The following is a 22582-nucleotide window of genomic DNA, read 5'->3' on the forward strand; positions in this document are numbered from 1 at the left end:
ACTCCCTGGATTCTTCAGCAGCCAGCCTGATCTCTGCCTCTTGGCCCAATCCTCTCGTGACACTGCCTGGGTCTCCCAGACGCCCCCCCCCCCCCCCAGAGCAGTATGGAAAAATAAATATATTGTTATTGCTGCTAGTCTGATGCTGCAAGGAGAAGGATCATATCTACTGTATACGCATGTTTAAGTGCAGTCCTCCATGTCCACAGTATTTCATCCACTGCCCAAGTGTACTGCCTTTACAGTGGAAAACACAACTGGCTGGCTTGAGTATGATTTACTTGATACTGGTATGATTACTTGATATTGCAGTGTCCACCCCACCCCAAGGCAGTTTTTCATGTCACCCACACAGCCACTCCTGGCCTGCATGTCATCACTGGGCTGTTATTGATTCATATGCAGTAACCATAAAACAAAAGTGTAAAATATCAATCGAATCAGCAAATGCAGCCCTAAAATCATTGCACACCTTACAGCTAAGAGAAAGTTAAAGTCCTATAGGTTGTTGCTTTTTGTTTATCTAGGCTGACAAAATTGTGGGGTGTGTTTTTCCCCTGAATGTTTGCTGAGAGAAACAGTAAACATTTGTTGCGTCTTGTTGTATATTTGTATCTTGCTATTCAGCTCAGAAGCTCAAGATTGTGTATCTTGTCTTCCCCTCTTTTTATCTTTGCAACAGGCCTGTGAGGCAGACTAGGCTGAGTTAATATATGTAAATAGGCAACAGTTTTTTCCAATGGATTGAGTGGGTGGATGCAGGGACCCCCATCCCATGCTGGCATCATTGGAACTTCAGAATGGAAGGAGGGAAATCGGAGAGAAACTAAAATGGACAGATGCACCCATTCCAAAACAGTTTTTAGACCATGTCCCCTGTTTCCCAACCCAAGAGTAAAAGCAGGGTGGGAGGCAAGGCTACCAGCTTCAGCTCCTGAAAATCAACATTATTCAACTGCAGCAATATTGATTCAAGGCCAAAAGATTTAATCTAATCTGGCAGCCTTGGGAACAGCCCGATGGACCTGTTTGCAAGTTATGAACAAACACTAGCTGTGCAAAAGAGAGAGTGTTCACTTTATCAGATGCACAAATTAAGATTCTTGTTTGGCAGCTTTGTTCAACATGGGGGAGGAATGGCAGTTGAATGGCAATAGGAGACAAGCAGTACAATCTGTGATGTCAAATAACCATTGCCTAGAGTAACCTCGTTCAACCAAGCAGACTGGAGCTCCTGGGGTTATATTCAACCTCTGGATGACACCCAATAAGGAGAATCTGGTCCACAGCCAAGCTCAGTTGCATAACCAACCCTTGCCTCACCTGTTGGGTAGAATCACCATTTTGCTCATTCTAAATATGTTTTGCCACCACAGAATAACATGACTGGTTTTCGCTCATATATATTCTACCCAGAAACAAATCCCATGAGCCATGCTGCAGTTTCATGCATTATATCTCTGTTACGGTATATTTATACAGAAATCCAGAGGGGTTCTTCCAAATGCCCTCCACTTGGGAAGGTTTTATTGAAGCAACCAGGCATTGTGTATGGGCAAGATGCACACAAAAATATGCACAGTAGGTTAAATTTGAAGGAAAATGTTGTTCAATTTTCTTAGTACTTTTAAAAAACCACAGATACTGATGTGAGGAACTAAACTAAAGACTGGAAAAATGAGAAAATGAGAGAAACTGAAATTGACATATGTGTCCCTCTCTACCTGATAGGCAAGCACACTGTGCTGTTTTTGTCTTCATGGGCTTTTCTGTTTACTGTACAATGTACTAAAGACAGCTTTTTCTCGCTCTCTGTGGGATAAAGTTAAGGGCCCCATGGAAACATGCCATTTTGTTGGCAGGTTTAATTTCCTTCCACCTGCTGCTCTTTGCCCCCAAAGGTACTGAGAGAACACAGTACCACATGGTGTAGTGGTTTGTGTCAGACTAACACCTGAGAGACTGGAGCTCTGGCATGAAGTTTACTGGGTTACCTTAGGCCAGGCACTGCATCTGAGCCTGGCCCACCTCACAGGGTTGTTGTGGAGCATAATTGAGCAGGGAGAACCAGGGCCGGCGCGTCCATTTAGGCGAACTAGGCAACTGCCTAGAGCGCCAAAATGGAGTGGGAGCTGCTGGCCTGCCTGCACCCGCCCACTTCTCTTTGCCTGGCCGGCGGCGTGCCCTCTGGAGGCCGAGGCTGGCAGTTGCCGGGCGTGCAGGAGGTAGGGGGCAGTTGTCAGGCGCGCAGGAGATGCCTGGAGAAGCCGCTGCCATCGTAGCTACTGCTTCCCCCTCTTCGTCTCCACGGTGTTTCGTGGGCCAGCGGCTGCCCCGCGCTTTGACAGCAGCGCCTGCTCCTCGTGGGCCGGAGCCTGCGATGTCCCGCTGAAGGCCGGCCAGCGGCTGGGCTCCATCCAGCATGGGCGCCAAGCAGACCAAGGGCTGCCCGCTGCCCAGCAGCCCGCAGGCTGCCGCCTTGGCTGCCCGCTGGAGGATGCTGAGGCACCCCAGCCCCCGGCTCCCGCTAAAGCAGGCTTTGGCGGGGGGCAGGGGGTGGGACGGGAGAGTAGCTGCGTCTCTGCTAAAGCCCTTGGTCTGCTTGGCCAGAAGATTGGTCTCGCCTAGGGCGCCAGAAGCCCTAGCACCGGTCCTGGGGAGAACCATGTACGCCACCTTGAGCCCCTTGAAGAAAAAAGTGAGGTATGAATGCAATAAATTAATAAATGCATCAGTGTGCACTGTGCTATTATTAGCCTTTTATTATGGTGTGAAGGCACAGGAGACAATCACTTTGAAGTAGCTAGGTCTAGGTTTAGTAACTGCCTGGACATGTGACTACCTGAGAATCACAGGGTTCCATGACGGAAGACAGGTGGGACAGGTGAGTATCTTCAACAGGAAGGGCCACAGCACACAGAAGGTCTTGGGTTCAACCCCCGAGATTGTTTGCTATCTAAATTATTTCTGCTGGGTACACCACCACTTTGTAAAAGTAAGGGTTATGACTATTTAAATAAATGTAATAGGTAAGAAAAATCAAGGAATACGTTTCCCCATCTTGTAACAGATGACACACCCAGCCACACAGAGTTGCAAGTTCTACTGTTTATTTTGGATTTCAGCCTATAGATGAGTAGCAGGTGAGTTTAGCAGTCATGGAAGGAGTTGACATCCCTCTGGGTGCAGGTTCTTCTAGACAGCCAACCAGGGTTCCTCCTTGTTAGCAGTCAGTAACGATAATTTGTGGTGTCGATCTACAAAGGTAGGGGCTCTTGGTTTCACAATTTCTGCTGTCCCATGAAATGTAATCTATGCGAAAAGAAAAATAAGGCAGCTGAGATACCAGAGTGATTTGTGGGTTGCAGGATTTGTGCTCTCCTTTGGATGCAACCTTCCAGGGTTGTTTATTTCATTCATTACATGTTTGTAGCTACCCATCCACAAACATTCCCTGGACAACATACTGTACTGCAAAACAATATTAAACATGCAATATAGGTTATTAAAACTAATAATTAAAATATTAACCGTCCTCTGTCTTATTAGAAAAGTGTTGTTCACACCACTACTTTTTAAGGCTAGTTCACACATTCATTTCTTTTGAAATAATATATACTGTATCTTCCGCCTCTGTATGAATTATACAAGTTCACCAAGGATACACAAGGACTACAAGCAGCACACAATACAAAAAAAACACACACAGGGTTTTCTGCCTAATAAAATAAACTCAAGAGAGATAACGATATGAAATTCAGTTAGGAGCAATCCTTCGCAAATCTTGCAAACTGGAAATTTGCCTATCTGAAGCAATAGAACATTACCAGGTCTTATTTGCTATATGGAAGGATACATATGAATGAAACAGCTGTCACACATTAAAACCATGGACAGATTTATATCAAAATAAATGTATATATCACCATAAACACAACATTTGACCAAAGAGGCAGTTCTCTGATTCAGCTCCTGAGGTCTTTGTTCTTATAGGGAAAGATGCGACTGAAGTCAGACCTGCATAGCCTAAAACTCCCCTCCCTATAGGTTTGTAGCTCCTAAGCACGTGAAATAATGGTGCCAATTTGAAGCAAGCCTCCCTGCCAAATTTGAGGAACCTGTCTGAGTGGAACCCCAAAATTTCACCCAAAAATCAGTCTCCAAGGCAGAGTTCAGAACCAGTCCTTGTAGACCTCTGCAAAAATGGTAGAGCCATAGCTTTGAGATCTGTGAATTTTAAGAGAAATGAACTTACTTTCAATTATGCTTCTTCCTTTTCAGATGGGATGTCTGGATGTCCTACAGAATTCAAGATGGGAGAATGATTATATGTGTCTACATCCAAAACAACAAGAAGTGTCCTATTCTGACAACATTGAGCTTCCTCAGATGGTGAGGGGAAAGGGTCCCCATCTGCCCAATCTCCACCTGTCTCTTTAGGGTGGCTTCTTTTTGGGTGTTGGGATAAAAGTCCCCATTCACTTTCACAGTTTGTGCATTCCAAATGGGTATGTCTTGACTAGAAGCACAATTGTTTTAGAACCGTTTAGTGCTGAACTCATGCCTACTGTCAATAATGCTGATCCTCGTGCTCAGTTATCACCAAATGGGGATAGGCATCAATTGCACCACTAAGGGCTTATCCACATTTCTTCTCATCCTATTGCCTTCCCCCAGGGCAGAAGTGTGTGCAAACTCTAAGATGTTACATTACTCCACAGAAATCACTGTCTCTCCAGAACCAAAGCATCTCCAAGAAAGGGTAGCCACCATGCATGCCAGATCTGACACCCAAGAAAACTTTTTACTCACCAGATGAATCCACCTTCACACCAAACACTTGGACTTCACACAGGGTGAGATACTGAGTGCCTGGGATGGTCAGTGTCACGTACTGCCCTTTGAATCCTCCACAATTGTAATTGCGGGTTTCTCCAGCACCCAGTGAGGTGATAGTGGCACACCTTGAAAAAGAAATCCATTCATATTTATTAATATTAGGTGACTGAAGGACACCATCAACTGCAACATGATTTATGCAAGGAATGGCTAACCAGTGGACCTCTAGATGTTGCAGGGACCCAACTCCCATCAGCCAGAGGCCAAAGGTCAGGGGTGATGGGAGTTGTAGTCCACTCACATCTGGCTGACCACTGGTCAACCTGATCCACACTGAAAATAATAAAAGATACAGATGAATAGTGGGAGATCATTGTATTACAAAGATATATTTTTAATCTGTGGTTTCTGCATTTTCTCATCTTTCCCATTTTATTGTCTTCTCTGTGCCTGATTCTTGTGATCCCCTTGAGAAAATTAAACCAGCAGGTACCTGGGATTTGCAGAACCTCCATTCTCAAAGGAGTTGCCAATGCGGATTTCAGCCCCATCCAGCCGGTCTGCACAACAGTCTTCTCGATTGGTGATGCTTATGCTAGACACATCATATTCTCCCTTCAAGTCCACTGCCCACCATGGATTCGGCTCTCTATCCGTGTGAGTGCATGATCTACGCATAAAATTAGTGGAGGTGGACCCATCAATGGCATTCTTTGCAACTCCTAGTCGGTTGTAGGTACTGGACTGGGATGCCTCACCTTTGAGGGCCACATTGGGAACTGCAGGAAAGGAAAAGTAATGCTCACACAACTAAACAAGAAAACTGGTTCTGGGTTTCCAGATATTGCTTGAACAATGCAGTGTCCCTATCTCAGCTTTGCCACACCCACTAGTGTGGATGCAACATAGCAGATTGTGTGCGAGCCGCGCGCACGCACGCACACACACACATACACACACAAAATTCAACTTGTAGCTCTCAGTAGAGAAACAAATGATTGCATAGCAACATGAGTCACCAATATGGACGTGCCCATGGTATGGTCATCTGGTGACTGGCCCTTTTTCTTGGTTGATAGTGTGTTTGAGTGTGTGTAGATGAGACAGAGATAGAGAAAGAGATAGAGATATTAAACTTAATTGTTTTTAATGATATTTCCCCCAGTGTTTTTAGCTGTTCCTATTTTACATGTTAGCCACCTTAAGTCCCTGTTAGGGAAAAATAAATAGGATAGATAGATAGATAGATGATAGATAGATAGACAGATAGATAGATGATAGACAAATGTCACAAGGCTAATGGATATTGTTGTGTGCACCCCAATCTCCAAGCAGCAAGGGACTCCAGGTGTGCTGCCACTTACCCAGGGTTCAGTTTCCTTGGAATGAAGATCTTTGGAGACTGTGATGTCTTTAGGATATATGGTTGCATTTATAAATACATACACCTGAGCACAAGACAAAGGGCTTTGCAGCATTAACACTCCAATAGATGTTTCCTTCCATTGGGTTTCCATGGAAGCCCTAACTCCATTTTGGGTCCAGTACAAAGCATACATGCCTCCGTGTGTCCATCTTCCAGCAGCAGCCAAAACTCACACCCCAAACCCTGGCTATTCTTCTTCTACCTTACAAAGTGGTGTCACTTCCAACTAGGTGAATGAGTTTACCCCGCTTTGTCTCTATGGCAACAGGGCAAACTCTTTCTTTTCTTTTTAAAAATAATTTTTATTAAAGGTTTTCTTAGTTTACAAAAGTACATGCATTGTCTCTTTATCAGGTTGTGTTTTCTACAGATCAGTTACATTTGTTGTGAGACATGAGTCTTTCTAATATGAATGGCAGTACTTACCTGAACAAAGTAACTGGTTTGACGGGTCTCCTTGTGTAGAGTCTAACCTCATATATGCAGGATCACAGATTTTGAAGGGAATCATCAACCAGAATGAGCCCTCAAAGCCGTAACAATATATTCCAGCCTAGAGTACTAAGAACTTCTTATTTCAGACACCTGACAGTGCCCATACCCAGCTCAGACAACTGTTTCTCCAGCAAAAAGGAATTATGCCAACAAATACCAACTCAGGTATTTGTTGGGAAATGTTTATACATACCTGTGGGAGCTCTCCTGTGACCAAAAACTTGAACTTCACAGAGGGTGAGATATTTGGCTTCACCTGGAATGGTAATAGTCACATACCGTCCCATCTTTCCTTCACAGTCATATTTTTTTGTTTCTCCCAAACCCAATGAAGTGATGGTGGCACACCTTGAAAAGAAACCAGTATGTTAGCCTTAATGAGAGATTTAAAGCATAAAATGAGTAACAAGTTCAATACCTACTGGGGATGAGGGCCAAGCATGAACAAGGTCTTATGTGAACAAATGCTTTACCCAATATAGGGCAAGGATACCAGTCAATTCACTCGTCAAATACTGTCACTTAGCCATTCACACTTAGCCAGTAAACCGACCAAGTATTATTTGGTTTTGTTTTTTGCAGTCTTCAGATGAGGACTAGACCATGTGAAAAATGAACGTAAGATTTTAGCTGCAGTTCATTCATTTTCAGCTTTGTATTCTTGTTGTTAAAAAAGCTAGTCATCTGTTGAGTGTGAAAGAGTCTATTTCTTTTTTTAAAATAGAGCATTATTATAACTTTAAACAATGCTACAAAACACTTGTTGCATTTGACTTTTATTCTGGAACGCTGCTTACAGCAGCACATTACAAAAATGCATGGAACCTGGAATGAAACAAAGTAACTGCAAACACTGAAAAAGCAAAATTCTGTTTATTAAGGTAGTTGTACTAAGAAGGCAACAGGCAAGTTCTTCAAGTATATTTGGCATATTTGGTAGACTAACTTGTTTGGCAATAGCTGCCACGAGTATAAAACCTACTGATGAATAAAGTGTCTTGCTTATTCTTCTAATAAAGTTAATGCTTTAAGAAGTACTTTATCATTGCTTTCCCGTATTTGATTGGCCTGTTGACTAAATCAGACCAGTCCTAGGCCTCGCATCCTTAGGTAGCTGACATTGGCAATACCTGGGATTTCTGATGCCTCCTTCCTCATCAGAGTCCCCAACTCGAATTTCAGCACCCTTTATCCTTTCCGCACAACAGTCCCCTCGATTGGTGATCACTACACTGGACACATCAAATATTTCCCTAAGGTCCACTGTCCACCACGGATTAGCTTCTTGTTGGGTGTGAGTGCAGTGTCCACGCAAATAGTTAGCAGATGTAGAGCCATCATTGGCATGCTCAGCAGATCCTAGACGGTCATAGATGCTGGACTGGAATGCCTTTCCTTCAAGAGCTGCATTGTAGACTACAAGAAAAAAAAACCAAAGGAAGAGAGGTGTTTCAACTAATAAACAGCTTAGCAAAACTATCCAGTTTCCTATGCAATCCATAAAAACAAAATACATACACCACCAGCTCTTATCTTTCACATCCATCTTCAGTACAAAGGTCAGCTTACCTGTTGTGTAGGGTTGCCACTTCTCTTTTGCTTCTTCCCATGGCTGTTTGGGTTCTCTTGGCTTTTCCCATTGTTCAATTGGTGAAGAAACTAGTGGAAGAAATAAATGTAAGTTAAAGATTAGCAATATATGACAATGATTTCATTCTGGGTGCTTGTTGTTTTTCTAAGCAAACATACCAGGAAGCAAGCCTTAATGAGCTCAGGGTGAATCCAGCTCCAAGAAGCAAATTTAGTTCCAAGAAAAAAATGAACTCCAACTCCCATCATCCCTGGCCATTGGCCATGCTTGTGGGGGCTGATTGGAGTTAGAGTCCAATAAGATCTGAAGGGTCCCAGGTCATTGCCTTAAGGATTGCTGGGACTTCCGGCGGCGACGCCATTGCGGGTGTTCGTGGGCTGCTTCGGCTGCGAAGCGCCCAGTCCATCCCGGGGGTTTGGAGCCCCGCTACCGCAAAGCGGGGCTCCGGTGGGGTGCGGGAAGAGCGTCCCGCACCCTGGGCTCCCCGGCTGTGCCCGTTGTGGCTCCGAACCCTTCCCTCGCTCCCCCTGTAAAGGGGGAGTGGGGGTGAAGGGACGACGGAGCCGGGCTATAGGGGACATGCCCCAACCGGGATGTAAATGCGGCGACAAATCCTGTGATGAGCGTCTAAGTTCTACCTGTCTTTAGCGATCTGAAAGAACCCGGTGGCTGTGAGTATTTGATTTACTTTTCTACCTTTGGAACGATCTGGGGGGAAGAGGAAAGGGAGCCTGCCTCCCTCCCTTCGGGAGAGAAAGAAAGTAACCAGTTTAAGTGACTGCTGCCACAATAATGGATACAAAGTGCTTGGAATTTGAAAACTGAGACTACTGAGTTTTCCCTTTGGGGATTAAGTGGGGAGAAAATATCTCCATTTAAAGTTTTGGACTTTACACTCTGACTTCAGAAAAAATGGCGATGGAAAATTTGGACTGACATGGGAAACAATTGAAACAAAGGAAGGAAGAGACAGGAATTGAAATTTGACACTCACCCTCCCTTCCAAAATGCTGGACTTTGTGTTCGAACTTGTTTTGAACTCTGGTCTAAAGGATGAAGAAATGTTTACTGTCTTGAGGCTGGAACTGCTTAATCGGAAATTGCAAGTTTTGAGTGGGATTATAAATAAAAAGGATCTATCTCCCACAGAGGAGGCTTTTCAAAAGTTTTACACAATGGAAGCAAACCTTGGCAAAGAGCTGGAAGGGGTGCTTGAAGGATGGTCTGAAATGGCTGGGCGACTCTGGGAAAAGGAACCGTTTTCTGGGGGTGGCAGCCCTGGAACGGGAAAATTTATAATATCCAGACCCCGAGGTGGGAGCTCGGGGGCAAGGGACATGGAATTAAGATATCTACAAGAAGTAGAAGTATGGTATAAAGAAGCGGAGGAGCCCAGGAAGGATGTGATGTGTACCCTGAAGCTCGATGCAAGGTCTGTTGTGAACGCTGCCTGGATCTGTGGACATTTGGAAAAAGAAGACAACTGGAGGATGGATTCTGGCGAAAGACAGAGAAAGACAATGGACAGAGGGGGTGTGGGATGAAGTATTAAATGTAAAACCCAAATGGTCTGTTATGGTATCTGAAATCGGAGAGTGAAGTTTGTTAATTATAAGTTTATTCTGAATAAGTAAGGAGATATTGGATTTTAAGTTAAAAGCAGCATGATAAAGGACAGAAGAAATAAGTTTAGTTTTTATAAGAATATTCTGTTAAGATTTATGTTATATTAGGATGATTAAGAGAATTGTGTTATTTTTAACTGAAGTTAAATTTTATATAGAGAAAAGCTGTTAAGAAAGTAAAATATGGATTTAAAACCGAAGGTGAAAAGGCGGGGGAAGTCAAACGTCAAGATTCAGAAATAGAATTTTTTTTTTTGTAAGGTATACAAGCAAGAAGAAGAATCCTGGCATTATGTGTATTTGTATTTGTTTTGTATTTGTAGGTGTGGGTCTGGGTATGTGTTGTATTATGAAAATGTTAATAAATTCTTCATAAAAAAAAAAACAAGGATTGCTGGGTGGGAAGGAGGGCTGTGCCCTGAAAGGTGAAATGAGCCACCTTATAGAGGCTTAGGAACAAGAGGGACAAGTGTAGAGTTGCTGGAAGTGCTTGCTAAAGTGAAGAAGAAAGACCATATTTACCATATTGATCCAAACTAATCAGCTAAATAAATACTGGTTGTTCATGTCTTGTATATAATGTTTTAGGCTTTTGGAACATATGAATGTGAGGATCATTTACTGACCTTCTGCTTCTTGCCTAGTTCCAGATGAGGTCTCTTTTTCATCTCCTAGACAAAACATATATTGAAGATCTAAGCAACACTTCCTATGTGATTAAAAATATCTGAGCCATGCCAGATCATACTAAAATAACACAAAGCATACTTGGTTGATGGTGATCACTGGTTTCACACACCTCCAAATAGCACAGAAGTCGAGAAGAATTTTGTCAGTGTCCCACAGGAATGTCAATGAATATAATGGGTATGGGGAAAGGGAGGAACAGGTGCAAACATTCTAGACTGAGTCAACAATTGAACTCTGAGCCTTGTCCTAACTAGAGATGTAAAATTTCTGGAAAATTTGAAGCTTGGGGGGGGGGGAAACCCCAGTTTTTTCCAGGTGGTTTTTTTCTGGAAAAAATAAGAAATTTTCCGAAAAATTGGAAAAAAGGCTATTTCTCATAATCTATTTCTTATTTTTCCGGGGGGGGGGGACAAAAAAGGCTTCAGGAAAAAACCAGAAAAAACGGTTTTCTCTGAATTTTTCCGGGTTTTTTCCACGGCTTCACATCTCTAGTCCTAACTAAAGTTGCCACCTTTCTACTGATAAAGCTTCTATGCCTTTAGGAGAGCATGGCAGAGGTTTACAGGCACAGCTTTTCCCTCAGGACATCAGCATCTTATTCATGCAGATGTTAAAGTCACCTATATGTTGTCTGTTGTAGGGCAAGTGAGTATGGCTTTCCTGGCCCAAACAGGGAGGCCTAGCAAGCCAATATAGGTCTATGGGCTAAAGATTCCCCACATCTTGTGTACATCATCACTTGATACTTCAGCTATTAAAAGACAATGAAGCATATGTGACATGAAGCATCCCATAGAAGAGATGGCTTCCTTCTCCAGAACTTCCCCTGTCATTAAAGACTTCCTAGCCTATACATCTCCAATCCATTTCTTTTCAAGGACAACATCGATCAGCAGCCAACCAAACCACAACATGACAAGGAAACCCCTACACTTACCCGAGGAAGGTAGCTTTTCACCAAAAACTTGAACTTCACACAGTGAGAGGATACGAATGCCTGGGATGGTGATAGTCACATAACGTCCTCGCATTTTTCCACAGTCAAAAAAGGCTGTTGCCCCTGAGACCAATGACCTGATTGTCGCACACCTTGAATGGAAACCAGTTTGTGTGTTAGTATTAAACAGAAGTCATATTGTAGGATAGGTGAGAGACAACATGTCTCTGATGATCAGTTACTAGGGACAATGGCTGAAGAGGGCTGTTGTCTTCATGTTCTATATATGGGGTCCCAGCAGGCATGTGGTTGGCTACTACAGAACATAAGGTGCTAGACCATGCTCCCTAAACCTCGGCCCTCCAGATGTTTTGAGACTACAATTCCCATCATCCCTGACCACTGGTCCTGCTAGCTAGGGATCATGGGAGTTGTAGGCCAAAAACAGCTGGAGGGTCGAGTTTGAGGAAGCCTGTGCTAGTCTATTCAATCTTGGCCTTTGTCTGATCTAGCATGGCTCTTCTTAGGATCTTAAGGAAGAAAGGTCAAGTATGACCCTTCAATATCATCACTCTGTTACCGTACCATGGATTTGTGATTCCTCCTTTTACTGGCGAGCTTCCAATTCGGATTTCAGCCCCATTTATCCGCCTTGCACAGCAGTCTCCTCGATTGGTGATGCTAACCCTGGACACACGAAACTCTTCTGCCAAATCCACTGTCCACCATGGATTAAATTCTAGTTGTGTGTGTGTGCAGTGGCCACGCATATAGTCACTAATTATAGACCCATCAATGGCATTCTCAGGGTTTCCAAGTGCATTGTAGATACTGGACTGAAATGCTTTCCCTTCAAGAGCCACATTGGGGACTATAAGAAAGAATAGAAAATCATGAAAAAAAATATTGAAAGTGTTCAGGATCCAATGAGCCCAAGATCGCTTATTCCCCATTTGGTTTAATTTCACTTCATATACATACACAGCAGCTCAGGAGCGTCAAGTCCAGCAGGTCTATGTGAATGTCTGGATTTAGTACAGTTAAAGGTTACTTTTTATCTTCTTCTTTTTGGGGGGGTGTAATTGTTTTGATTTGGACCATGGAACCCTTTGTAATCATAGGCCATTAATTGTTTTCTTCTGCATAGCTGTATCCTGCATTTCTTTATTGGCAATTGTGAATGAATTAAAAGTGCTAGTCTTAATATCAAAGGAGAGGGCCCATCACTCAGTGGGTGAGCAAATGCCTTGAATTCTCAAGTTCCAAATTCATTCACCAGCATCTCCAGTTGAAGCAGGGATGGGGCATCCATGGCCCTCCAGATTGGCTGGAGTCCAACTCCCATCACCACCAACCACTGTCCAATGGCCAAAGATGGAGGGAGTTCAGCGGCATCTGGAAAGCCACAGCTTCCCTTGAGTTAAAGGATATCAGGAATTAGCGCTGAAAATGGCCTTTACTTGTGACTTTAAAGAACTCACATTGCAAAAAGTGCTTAAAAGTGGCTCAAACTGGCATCTACATTTACAAGAATACACCACCAGCAATATTCCTTCCCAACTAGCAGTATGCAATGGTCTACTTACCAGAAGTGTTAACTTGTTCTCCTGGTGTGAGTGGCTTGTTCTTCTCTGGCTCACGGTCGGCTGTCAAAGAAATTTATAATAAAAAGAAACAAAAGGCTTAGCTGAGCCTTTATCTGCTGATATAATTCATTCAGCACAGTCTAGAAAGTTTTGTTTTATTTATTTATTTTTTCTTGGGCTCCCGTTGATAAAAGTATCAGAGGAGCATGCAGAGAAAAAGAATGATATGTCAATCACAACAATTAAAAACATGCAAAGATAAAATCCTAAAAATTCAGCAGAGCGTATAAAAGTCATAATCAAAAGTCCGGGAAAGTAGACTTCCGGGGAGGAAACATGGTGGACTAGATATCTCTAGTCAACTCTCTACTGGCAGAGATTATTATGTGGTGATTAATGATAGCCAAGGTATAAATCTTGGTTATTGAATTATCTCTGGGGAAACAGAGATAACAGGGATTAACTTCCAATGCTCTGAAAGGGCTGCTTTCCACACTGCAGTCCCTTCTATTCTGCATTCCATCTCTAAAAAAGTTGGAGTTCTTGATAGAAGCGATGAAGAAAATCGTAGAAAAACAAGAACTCAATGATGATTCAATTGATTCAAGTTTTTCAAGTCTCTTATGGATAGATTTATTTCTAAAGTTTATATACCAGGTGAAATTAATTTGCCAGCTAATAGAGTCTTAAAGTCTTAAGGTTGACATGTACTGGTTGCTTAGAACATGTCGACCTTAAGACTCTAAGACTCTATTAGCTGAAGAACCATTCCATCTCTACCCTGCTGTCAGGAATCCAGCCTCCAGCTTGACACAGAGAGCGTAGTTGATTAGAAAAGATGATTTATTCACCAAATACATAGATAACGCCAGCCTCATGAATTACGATTACTCTTCTGCTGAGTCCATACCCTTCCTCCAATTTAAATAGGACTTCTGGCGTTTCTGCCTCCACCTTACGTTTCTGCCTCCACCTCCTATCACACACCCTCCCCCAGCGACGGCTCCATGGGCTCATCGGCTCCCCTCCAACTTCTTCCTGAGAAGACAGGCTGTCAATTTTCCTCACCTTTTGCCCTCCCCCTGAGGGACCTGGCTGCGAACCAGCTGGCTCAAGTTAGTTCCCTTGACAACCTGCATTCCTAAGGGCGCTCGGCTAGGCTCCCCTCTGCTGGTAAAGGTACCCCTGACAGTTGTTCCAGTTGCAGATGACTCTAGGGTTGTACACTCATCTCACTCTATAGGCCGAGGGAGCTGGTGTCTGTCCACAGACAGCTTCCGGGTCATGTGGCTAGCATGACTAAGCCGCTTCTGGCGAACCAGAGCAGCGCACGGAAACACCATTTACCTTCCCGCCGGAGCGGTACCTATTGATCTGTTTGCCATCCATTTAAAGCACGTAACTTCCTGTAAAGAATCTTGAGAACTGTAATTTACCTCACAGAAAGCTACAGTTCCCAGCACCATTTTATAAAGTACAGATCCCAGGAATTGTTTTTTTTTTGGGGGGGGAGCATGCATTTAAATGTGCTTTAAATACATGGCATGTATGCAGCCTCAGTCTCTTTGCACATAAACAGATACCAATATCTTTCCACATAAACAGATACCAATATCTTTCCTACTTACCGCTCGAATCTATCTTCTGACCAAACACCTGGACTTCACAAAGTGTGAGGTATCCGGCCCTTGGTAGGGTAATTGTAACAAACTGCCCTTTTGACGCTTCGCAGTAAAAACTGCGTGTTTCCCCAGCGTCCCAATAACTTATTGTAGCACATCTAGAAAAGAAAAGAAAACGTCAAGAAACGGTATTAAACAATAATTGAAGAGCTTTATCAGCAAGGTGAAATCACATGAAAATTTCAGGAAAGAGAGCAAATATCTATATATATATAAATCGTTCAAGTTGGATGTTTGTTAACGATTGCCTTTCTCCGTAACCCCTTGATCGATTTTGTTCAAATTTGGACACAACGTTCCATGGCCATATGGGAGCGATCATATGTACTTAGATTGTACAAATACCACACCTTTCCCAGATAAAAATGTGATTTTGTGCAAAAATAGCGCCCTCTAGTGGACATTAAACAGCACAGCACAGCACACCCATTTCTGACCCCTCCTCCTCCTCTCCCGACTTCAATGCCACCATCCAATCAACAGGCAGGCCAGCCGCAAACGCTGCTGCTGCCTCCGCCAGCAGGTATATAGCCACGACAGGTGGAATCGCCATTTTTGTGGTTTGCGGCACGGCCTCGACCAGGTGTAGAGAGAGGCCAGACGACAACGCCGCTACTCACATTTGGGGCCTTGCCTCTCCTGGCTCCAGAGCGAGGCGATCCATCACCATATCAGTGTCTGTAAGTACTTACATTCTACAGATACCAAACCTAGCACAGCTATAAACGTTTTCCTATAAAAACAAACATGCAGCCCTCCACTACACGTCAACAACATCGAAGAAGGCCATTGACAAAATCAGGACAAAAAACCTCATAGACTAAAATAGTAGCAATAATAAGTTGTAGAAATGAAGACAAAAACAGGAGGGGCAAACGGAGAACACGCAGACTGAACTTCAATGAGATCAGGTGTAGGTAAGCATACGCTTTCTCTTTCATACTGTATCTTACTTTTCCATTTCACCAAATCAGCCACAGCAAGGCGTGGCCGGGTCAGATAGTTTGTTATGTTTTGGGAACTCAAATAGCTAGGGATCTGTCTGAAACTTGTACTCTACATTTTTTCCCCTGTGCCATAATCCTGTAAAGCAAGGGTGCCACAGGATGTTGCAAAAACAGAAGTGGAAATGGCCAAAGTTCACAAATCCACCCCATGTGTGGAACAGAAATAGATCCGGTGAATATTTGGTTTGGCTTCTTTCATTCTACAGACAATATATAATTGATTACATTACATCCCCCAATTTGCATTGCATATCTTTTACATATAAATGAATGGGGTGGCATCATAGGACAATGTAACTTATATAATTTACATACGAAATTACATAAATTACATAAATTATGTAATTTTCCCACAGCAGATAGCAAAATGAAATAATGTACTTTTTTTTAAGCCACAAGAGAACACTTTTAATGTAGACATCAACTTCATACAAGACATGTGGTTTTGGTTTGACTCATTGCCTAGTTCGGGGGTCAGCAACCTGCGGCTCCGGAGCCGCATGCGGCTCTCTGACAGGTCTCTCGCGGCTCCGGCATGCCCCCTTTCAATGCCCTTTCAATAATAATTAAATGGTTATCGGCAAAAAAAAGGGCCAAAAAAACCATGAATAATCCGCATCAACGTTGAACAGCTGGGTGGTCTTTCTCAGCCCTCTCGGGGTTCCCGAGGACAGACCCAAGATTGATGTCCACCTTGACCACTCCCAGAGAGAGGAAGCGACTTCTTCACACCAATAAGCGTGTGGGGAGGGCTGAGCTTTTACCACCTCGGCGTGCCGATTGGCAGGACAGATCGCCCGCCTTGGCGCATAGGCTCGGAGCCAGGGCCTTACCGCCGAGGTAGCCACTGAGGATGAAGGCGGGAGGTGGGCACGGGAGAGCGATGCTTCGTCCGGCCAATCAGCCGCCGGGATGCCTGTTCCTGTTTGAGGGGAACATGCCAATGAGGGTGGCGTTAGGGCGGGGAGAAGAAGGAGCTGGGCTTTGCGAGTTATCGAGAGAGAGAGAGAGAAAAGAGTCGGGATAATAAAGGCGGCGGGAGGTGGTGGCGGCGATTGGAGCGGCCCCTGTTCTGAGCGGCCCCTGTCTGGCGGAATCCTTTTCAAAGCGGCCGCGCGGAGGGCGGAGCAAGCGGGCCAGGCGTCGCCGTGGCGGGAGGGCGGTGATGGTCGCTGACAAGATGAAGTAGAGCTGCTTTGGGGCAGCGGCGGCGAAAACGTCCAGGCTGCTTCTGAAACCTCTGCCAACCGGTGCTTCGCCAGCGCTCGCTGCGGGCGGTGTACATGCTCAAGACGGCCCCAAGGGCGGCTCGGGGGCCCGGAGCCCCGAGGCCGGCGCGCTGCAGTGCCTGGCGTGATTCCCCCCCCAAAAAAACCTGTTTTTTGCTTTTTTGCTTTTTTGCTTGCTCTCCCACCCCCCTCTCTTTTTCTTCCTCCCCTCCTTTTTTAATCCAAGGGGAGAAATCCCATTTTTAAAACAAACAAACAAACGAAAAACAAACAAACACCCCCCACAGCTGCTGCAGCCACTCTATTTGAATTTTTATTATTACCCTTTTCTCCCTCTATCCCCCCTTTTTCTTTTCTCTTCCCCTTTTGTTTTTGTTTTCAAAAAAAAGGAAAAGGAAGAAAAAGATTTTCCCCCTTTATTTTTATTTTTTAAACTACTACATATTTTAATAGATATTCTCCCCACCCCACCCTACCCCCAATTTATATTTTTCCACCCCACTTTTCCATTCCCACCCCCCCTTTTTCTTTCTTTATTAGTTCGCTTGCCAACCTATCTTAGAGGGGGAAGCCCTCTCTCCCACCCACCACACCCCCCAAAAAACAACTTTGAGCTGAACCCAAAAAAACGGGGGTAGATCACTGCTGAAAGTAGATCACAGTTTCTTGGGAGTTGGCCACCCCTGGTATAAGACATGTAACTAGAATAAAAATTTAAAAAAACCAAGCAAATAATTGTAATAACTACTGTAATAAAGCACTGCTATAATTATATATAATTTCCCTAAAATTTTGGTTTCATTCGCCTTTCCGTGCTGAAATGTCACAACCTGAACGACCATGGCTTGCCCCCCCCCCCAGTTTTGATCCTGGGTACGCCCCTGAGTCAATGCAAAAAAGTAATAACTTATTCTTGTTGTTTTTACTAATTATACTTTGCATTGGCTCCTATACGTTATTTATTATTATTGCATTAAGGTAAGAAACAATATATGCAGCGTTATATTTGTTTTAAATGTCGCAATGGTTTTGCGGCTCCCAGTTGTTTTTTTCCCCTTTGGAAACGGGTCCAAGTGGCTCTTTGTGTCTTAAAGGTTGCAGACCCCTGGCCTAGTTGTACATTTTCCAAGGAAAAAAAACCTAAAAAAACTTTTTGAGACAATCACAGAAGTTTCCAGGTGGAATATTTCCCATAGGAGAAACAGATGCAGTTATCAGCACTACTTGCCTTCTTCAGAGGGTCTTTCCAAAGGGTTTCTCTAACCAGGGAAAGGGTGGAAGCAAGAATTGATAGCCACCCGCCACTGGCATTTATTTACCAAAGACATAGTTTTTGGCAGACAGTGAACTGCCAAAACAGTCCTGGATGTGACAAAAACAGGGCAAAACAGAAAATTGTACCTCATGACATCTCAATATGTAAGGCAGAGATAAGGAACCTGTGTCCCTCCAAATTACTGTTGAATTCCCAACTCGCAACAACCCCAACCAACATGGACAATGGCTAAGGATGATGGGAGTGGTACTCCAGTAACACCTGGAGGGCCGCAGCTTCTCCTTCCCTGGCTAGAAAACATCCAATCAATATACAGTACCTAGGGTTTGTTGTGCCTCCTCTCTCTGTGGAGTTCCCAACTAGGATTTCAGCCCCATTAAGACGGTGAGTACAACAGTCTTGCCGATTGGTGATCCTTACATGGACTACTAGATACGTCGCCTGCAAGTCTACCGTCCACCATGGATTACTTTCATAATCTGTGTGGGAGCAGGAGCCCCCTGTATATACACCTACTAAAGACCCATCAATGGCATTCATAGCTCCTCCATTATGGTCGTAGGTGCTGGATTGTAAAGCTTCTCCGGTGAGGGCCACATTGGAGACTGAAAGAGAGAGGTGGAAAGTTTTCATTTTATTGCCATACCTCATTCCTTAGTATGAAACCTTCCAGTGCAAAATAAAACTAGAAGTGTAATGATGCTGCTAAACAGATGTCATATTCAACTTGAGGATACTGCAACAAGCAGCACAACAGCTGCATACTCCAACCAAATCAAAATGTTAGTTGTGGCTAAGACGGCATTCTTGTACTATCTTACCTGGAGTAAATCTCATTAAAACAATGGGGTTTACTTTAGTGGCACTAAAATCCCCATTGAAACCAAAGAAACAAGTTGTTGTTGTTCAGTCGTTCAGTTGTGTCCAACTCTTCGTGACCCCTTGGACCAGAGCACGCCAGGCATGCCTATCTTTCACTGCCTCCCGCAGTTTGGCCGAACTCATGCTAGTCGCTTCAAGAACACTGTCCAACCATCTCGTTTTCTGTCGTCCCCTTCCCCTTGTGCCCTCCATCCTTCCCAACATCAGGGTCTTTTTTAGGGAGTTTTCTCTTCTCATGAGGTGGCCAAAGTAACAAATTAGTTATGACCAATTCAAGTCCCATTGTCAATTAAACTAACCCCTGTGCAGACATAGTTCAATGCAGCTTACTCTGAGGTAAATAAGTTAGGAGTGCTTCCATTAGTTCCCATAATTATGAATTGTTGCTGAAGAGTTAGCTGTAGTCCATATTCAAAAGAGCCGGGGGAGGCAGAAGCTGGTGGGAAACAGTAGTTTCCCAAGAAAGGGGGCACATTGAGTACTTTGGGAATTTATCTTGACTCTGATTAACTACTGTTAAGAATTATTTCTTAGCATAAACAGGGAACCTAATCTAAAGGCTGGCAGTCACATAGGAAGCCCTATTGAAATTATCAGGATAGCAATGAACTTGTCCTTTTCATTTCCAGCAGGAAATAAGACGGTCTTCTTTGGGTTGGTTGGTTGGTTGGCTGTTATGTCGTGGGTTCTGGTAGCAATAAGTCCAGCAACACTTCTTAGTGAACAGCTCTTTATTGTAAGGCTAGGACAAGACTGGGGGATAGGGGGTAGGGAAAGCTCTATTTATAGACACACTGGTACAGAGGGAAAAGATACATTTAAGCGGGAACCAATAATATTCAAACTTTCCGGCGGGACCCAATCAGGCTGTGGATTGTGCTTGTACTCTTTAAATTGACCAATGACATTACTCTACCCGGACTTCCGGCGAGGACGCCATGCTGGGCGGTCGTGGGTCGTTTCGGTTGCGAGACGACCCAGGCCAGCCCGGGGGTAGGAGCCCCGCTACCGCACAGCGGGGCTCCGATAAGCCGCGGGAAGAGCGTCCCGCGGCTTGGGCTCTCCAGCGAGCCCGCTATGGCGCTGGGCTCTTCTCCCGATCTCCTTGTAAAAGGGGAAAGGGAGTGAAGGGTCCCCAGCGCCGGGCTGTGGAGGCAATGCCCCAACCAGGCGGCGATGCGGCGGCTGCCGCCTGCATGAGCGCGTCGTTCTACCTGATCAGGAAAAAAAATGAAGAAACACGGAGGCCGTGAGTACGGGATTAATCGGATTTAAATTTGACAATTGGCACTCCGGGAGGGACGTTAAAAAGGAAGCCCGTTCCTCCCCTTTGCTAAACGGAGAAAATAACATTGTTTCCGATGGTGACTGCTGCTGCAGTACTGGATATAAAGTTTCGATTGAGTTTTTCTCTGACAAGTGAGACTGATTGAATTCCCTTAAGGGGAACTAAATTGATGGAAATATTTCTTCTTGAAGTTGCTGGAATGTAATCTTTTCACCCTGACTCTGGGGAAAATGGCGGCGGAAACTTATGGTTTAAGATGGAAAAATACTGAAACTTGATACCCTATGCCTGCTTTCACTATGATTGGTTTCGTTTTTAAACTGGCTTTGGACTCAGAATTGACTCATGAACAAAGGATTATTTTTTTGAAGTTAGAATTGCTAAATCAGAAATTAATTTTGCTGAACCAGGATGTTGAGGAGAGGTTATACTCCACAGGAAAGACTTATGAGACTTTGGTTAATTTGGAAGGAAACCTTGGCAGAGAACTTGAGGGAATTTTTGAGAAACAAAGTACAATGACTATGCAACTCCGAGACGAAGGAAAATCCTGTTGGGGTGAGAGACCCAGGATTAGAAAACAATTTATATCCAATTTCTGGGGTGAGAGCCCAGGAATGATGGGGAGAAGATTTGTGAATCTACAATTAGAAGATGACCGGAATTTTGAAACGGAGATGCTGGAAGGTGATGATCTGTGTACCCTGAAGTACCCTGCAAGGACATTTTTGGACTATGTCTGGACCTGTGGATTTATGGAAAGACAAAGAGAGGACATTCTGGACATTGTTGTTGGAGAGAGATGGAGAAATGTCTGGGGGGAGACCCCGAGATGGCGAAGGGAAATGGTTAGAAAAGGGATAGGGTGAGAATATTTAAAATATAACTGGGATGGCTCACTATGGTACCCTGAAGTCAGTGTGTTAAGATTTTAAGAATTTGAACAAGTGAAGAGATATGTGAATGTCTAATTAGCAGCAGTTTAAGTGACATAAGAAATAAGAGTTGAGTTAAGAAGTAATAGGATGTATTTTGAAGTAAAAGTAAAGATTAAGAAGTTTGTTTAGATTTTTTGGATGATTTGAATTTTAGAAGTTATTAAAATAAATTAGAATTGGAACCAAAGGAGAGAAAACGGGGGAAGTCACCCCACCTAGATTCGAACAAGAATTATTTTTTTTTGTTTTATAAGCAAGAAAAAGAATTATTGGTGTTTTTGGCGGTGGTTTGTATTTGTTTTTCATTATGTTTTGAATGTTGTGTATGTGTTGTGTTATGTGTTTTGTTGTTCTTTGTTTTGAAAAAAAACCCAATAAAATCTTTATATTAAAAAAAAAGACATTACTCTACCCGGCTGACAGAATATCATACTTAATACACAACATTGGCTGGCTGGCTTTTAAGGCTTTATTTTAAAATATTCATAAAACAGTAAAATGAGAACTACCAAGAATACAAATCAAGCAAGCAGAATACAGAGCCATCTCTTAAAAGTAATTCTTAGCACTAACCACCCACAGAGTCCCAGCTCTCACCAGGAATCCTTCATTTCTCCCCCCAGCCTCTCACCTGGGAGACCGACTTTCCCCCGTCTCTCACCCAGGAGTCTGCCATTTACCACCCCCATGAGAATACAGTCACTGGACATTAATAAAGGCCCCAGCCATCAGACTCAAAAGAAAGAACAAAAAGAAGAGAAACAAAGAAGAGAAACAGGAAAAAGAAAGCAAGGGACAATAAAAAGAAAGACCAGTGAAGAAAAATAGGGGGAAGGAAAGACACCCAGTTCTTGGTAACGCACCCTCCAGCGCAGATCGGGAAGGCAGGATGGTCAAAAACAACAGCGAAAGGCAATATTTCAGGGTCCTTCTTGGAAGCATTGTGTCCTCTTTTGTGTAGGATCTGTAAAAAGAGGCTGGCAAGGCTCAGGAGAGACCACTTCCCACAGAGGTCCTCTGTGGGTGATTAGCGCTCTTGATTTGAGTGCCCCAAACAGAATTGGTACGAGGTTACTCAACTCTGGTGGATG

General features: G+C 43.8%; 1 protein-coding gene across 2 annotated transcripts; it reads right to left on the reverse strand.

Annotated features, from left to right (window-relative positions):
- Positions 1-3089: 3089 nt before the first annotated feature.
- Positions 3090-22482, reverse strand: LOC117053767. Of its 2 annotated transcripts, XM_033161901.1 has the most exons (14): positions 22355-22481; positions 18703-18988; positions 14818-14969; positions 13190-13249; positions 12189-12474; positions 11604-11755; positions 10603-10647; positions 8330-8419; positions 7891-8176; positions 6954-7108; positions 5333-5618; positions 4813-4964; positions 4256-4299; positions 3090-3312 (listed from the first exon to the last, which is right to left on the reverse strand). In XM_033161901.1, the coding sequence occupies exons 1-13, from the start codon at positions 22431-22433 to the stop codon at positions 4262-4264; spliced, it is 2067 nt and encodes a 688-aa protein (XP_033017792.1). In that variant the 5' UTR covers positions 22434-22481; the 3' UTR covers positions 3090-3312; positions 4256-4261. The 2 variants fall into 2 exon arrangements, with proteins under 2 accessions (XP_033017792.1, XP_033017794.1); XM_033161903.1 differs by lacking the exon at positions 10603-10647 and having other exon boundaries at positions 22355-22482.
- Positions 22483-22582: the final 100 nt, after the last annotated feature.

This window comes from Lacerta agilis, chromosome 10 (genome assembly GCF_009819535.1).
Source record: "Lacerta agilis isolate rLacAgi1 chromosome 10, rLacAgi1.pri, whole genome shotgun sequence".
NCBI classification, from domain to species: Eukaryota; Metazoa; Chordata; class Lepidosauria; order Squamata; family Lacertidae; genus Lacerta; species Lacerta agilis.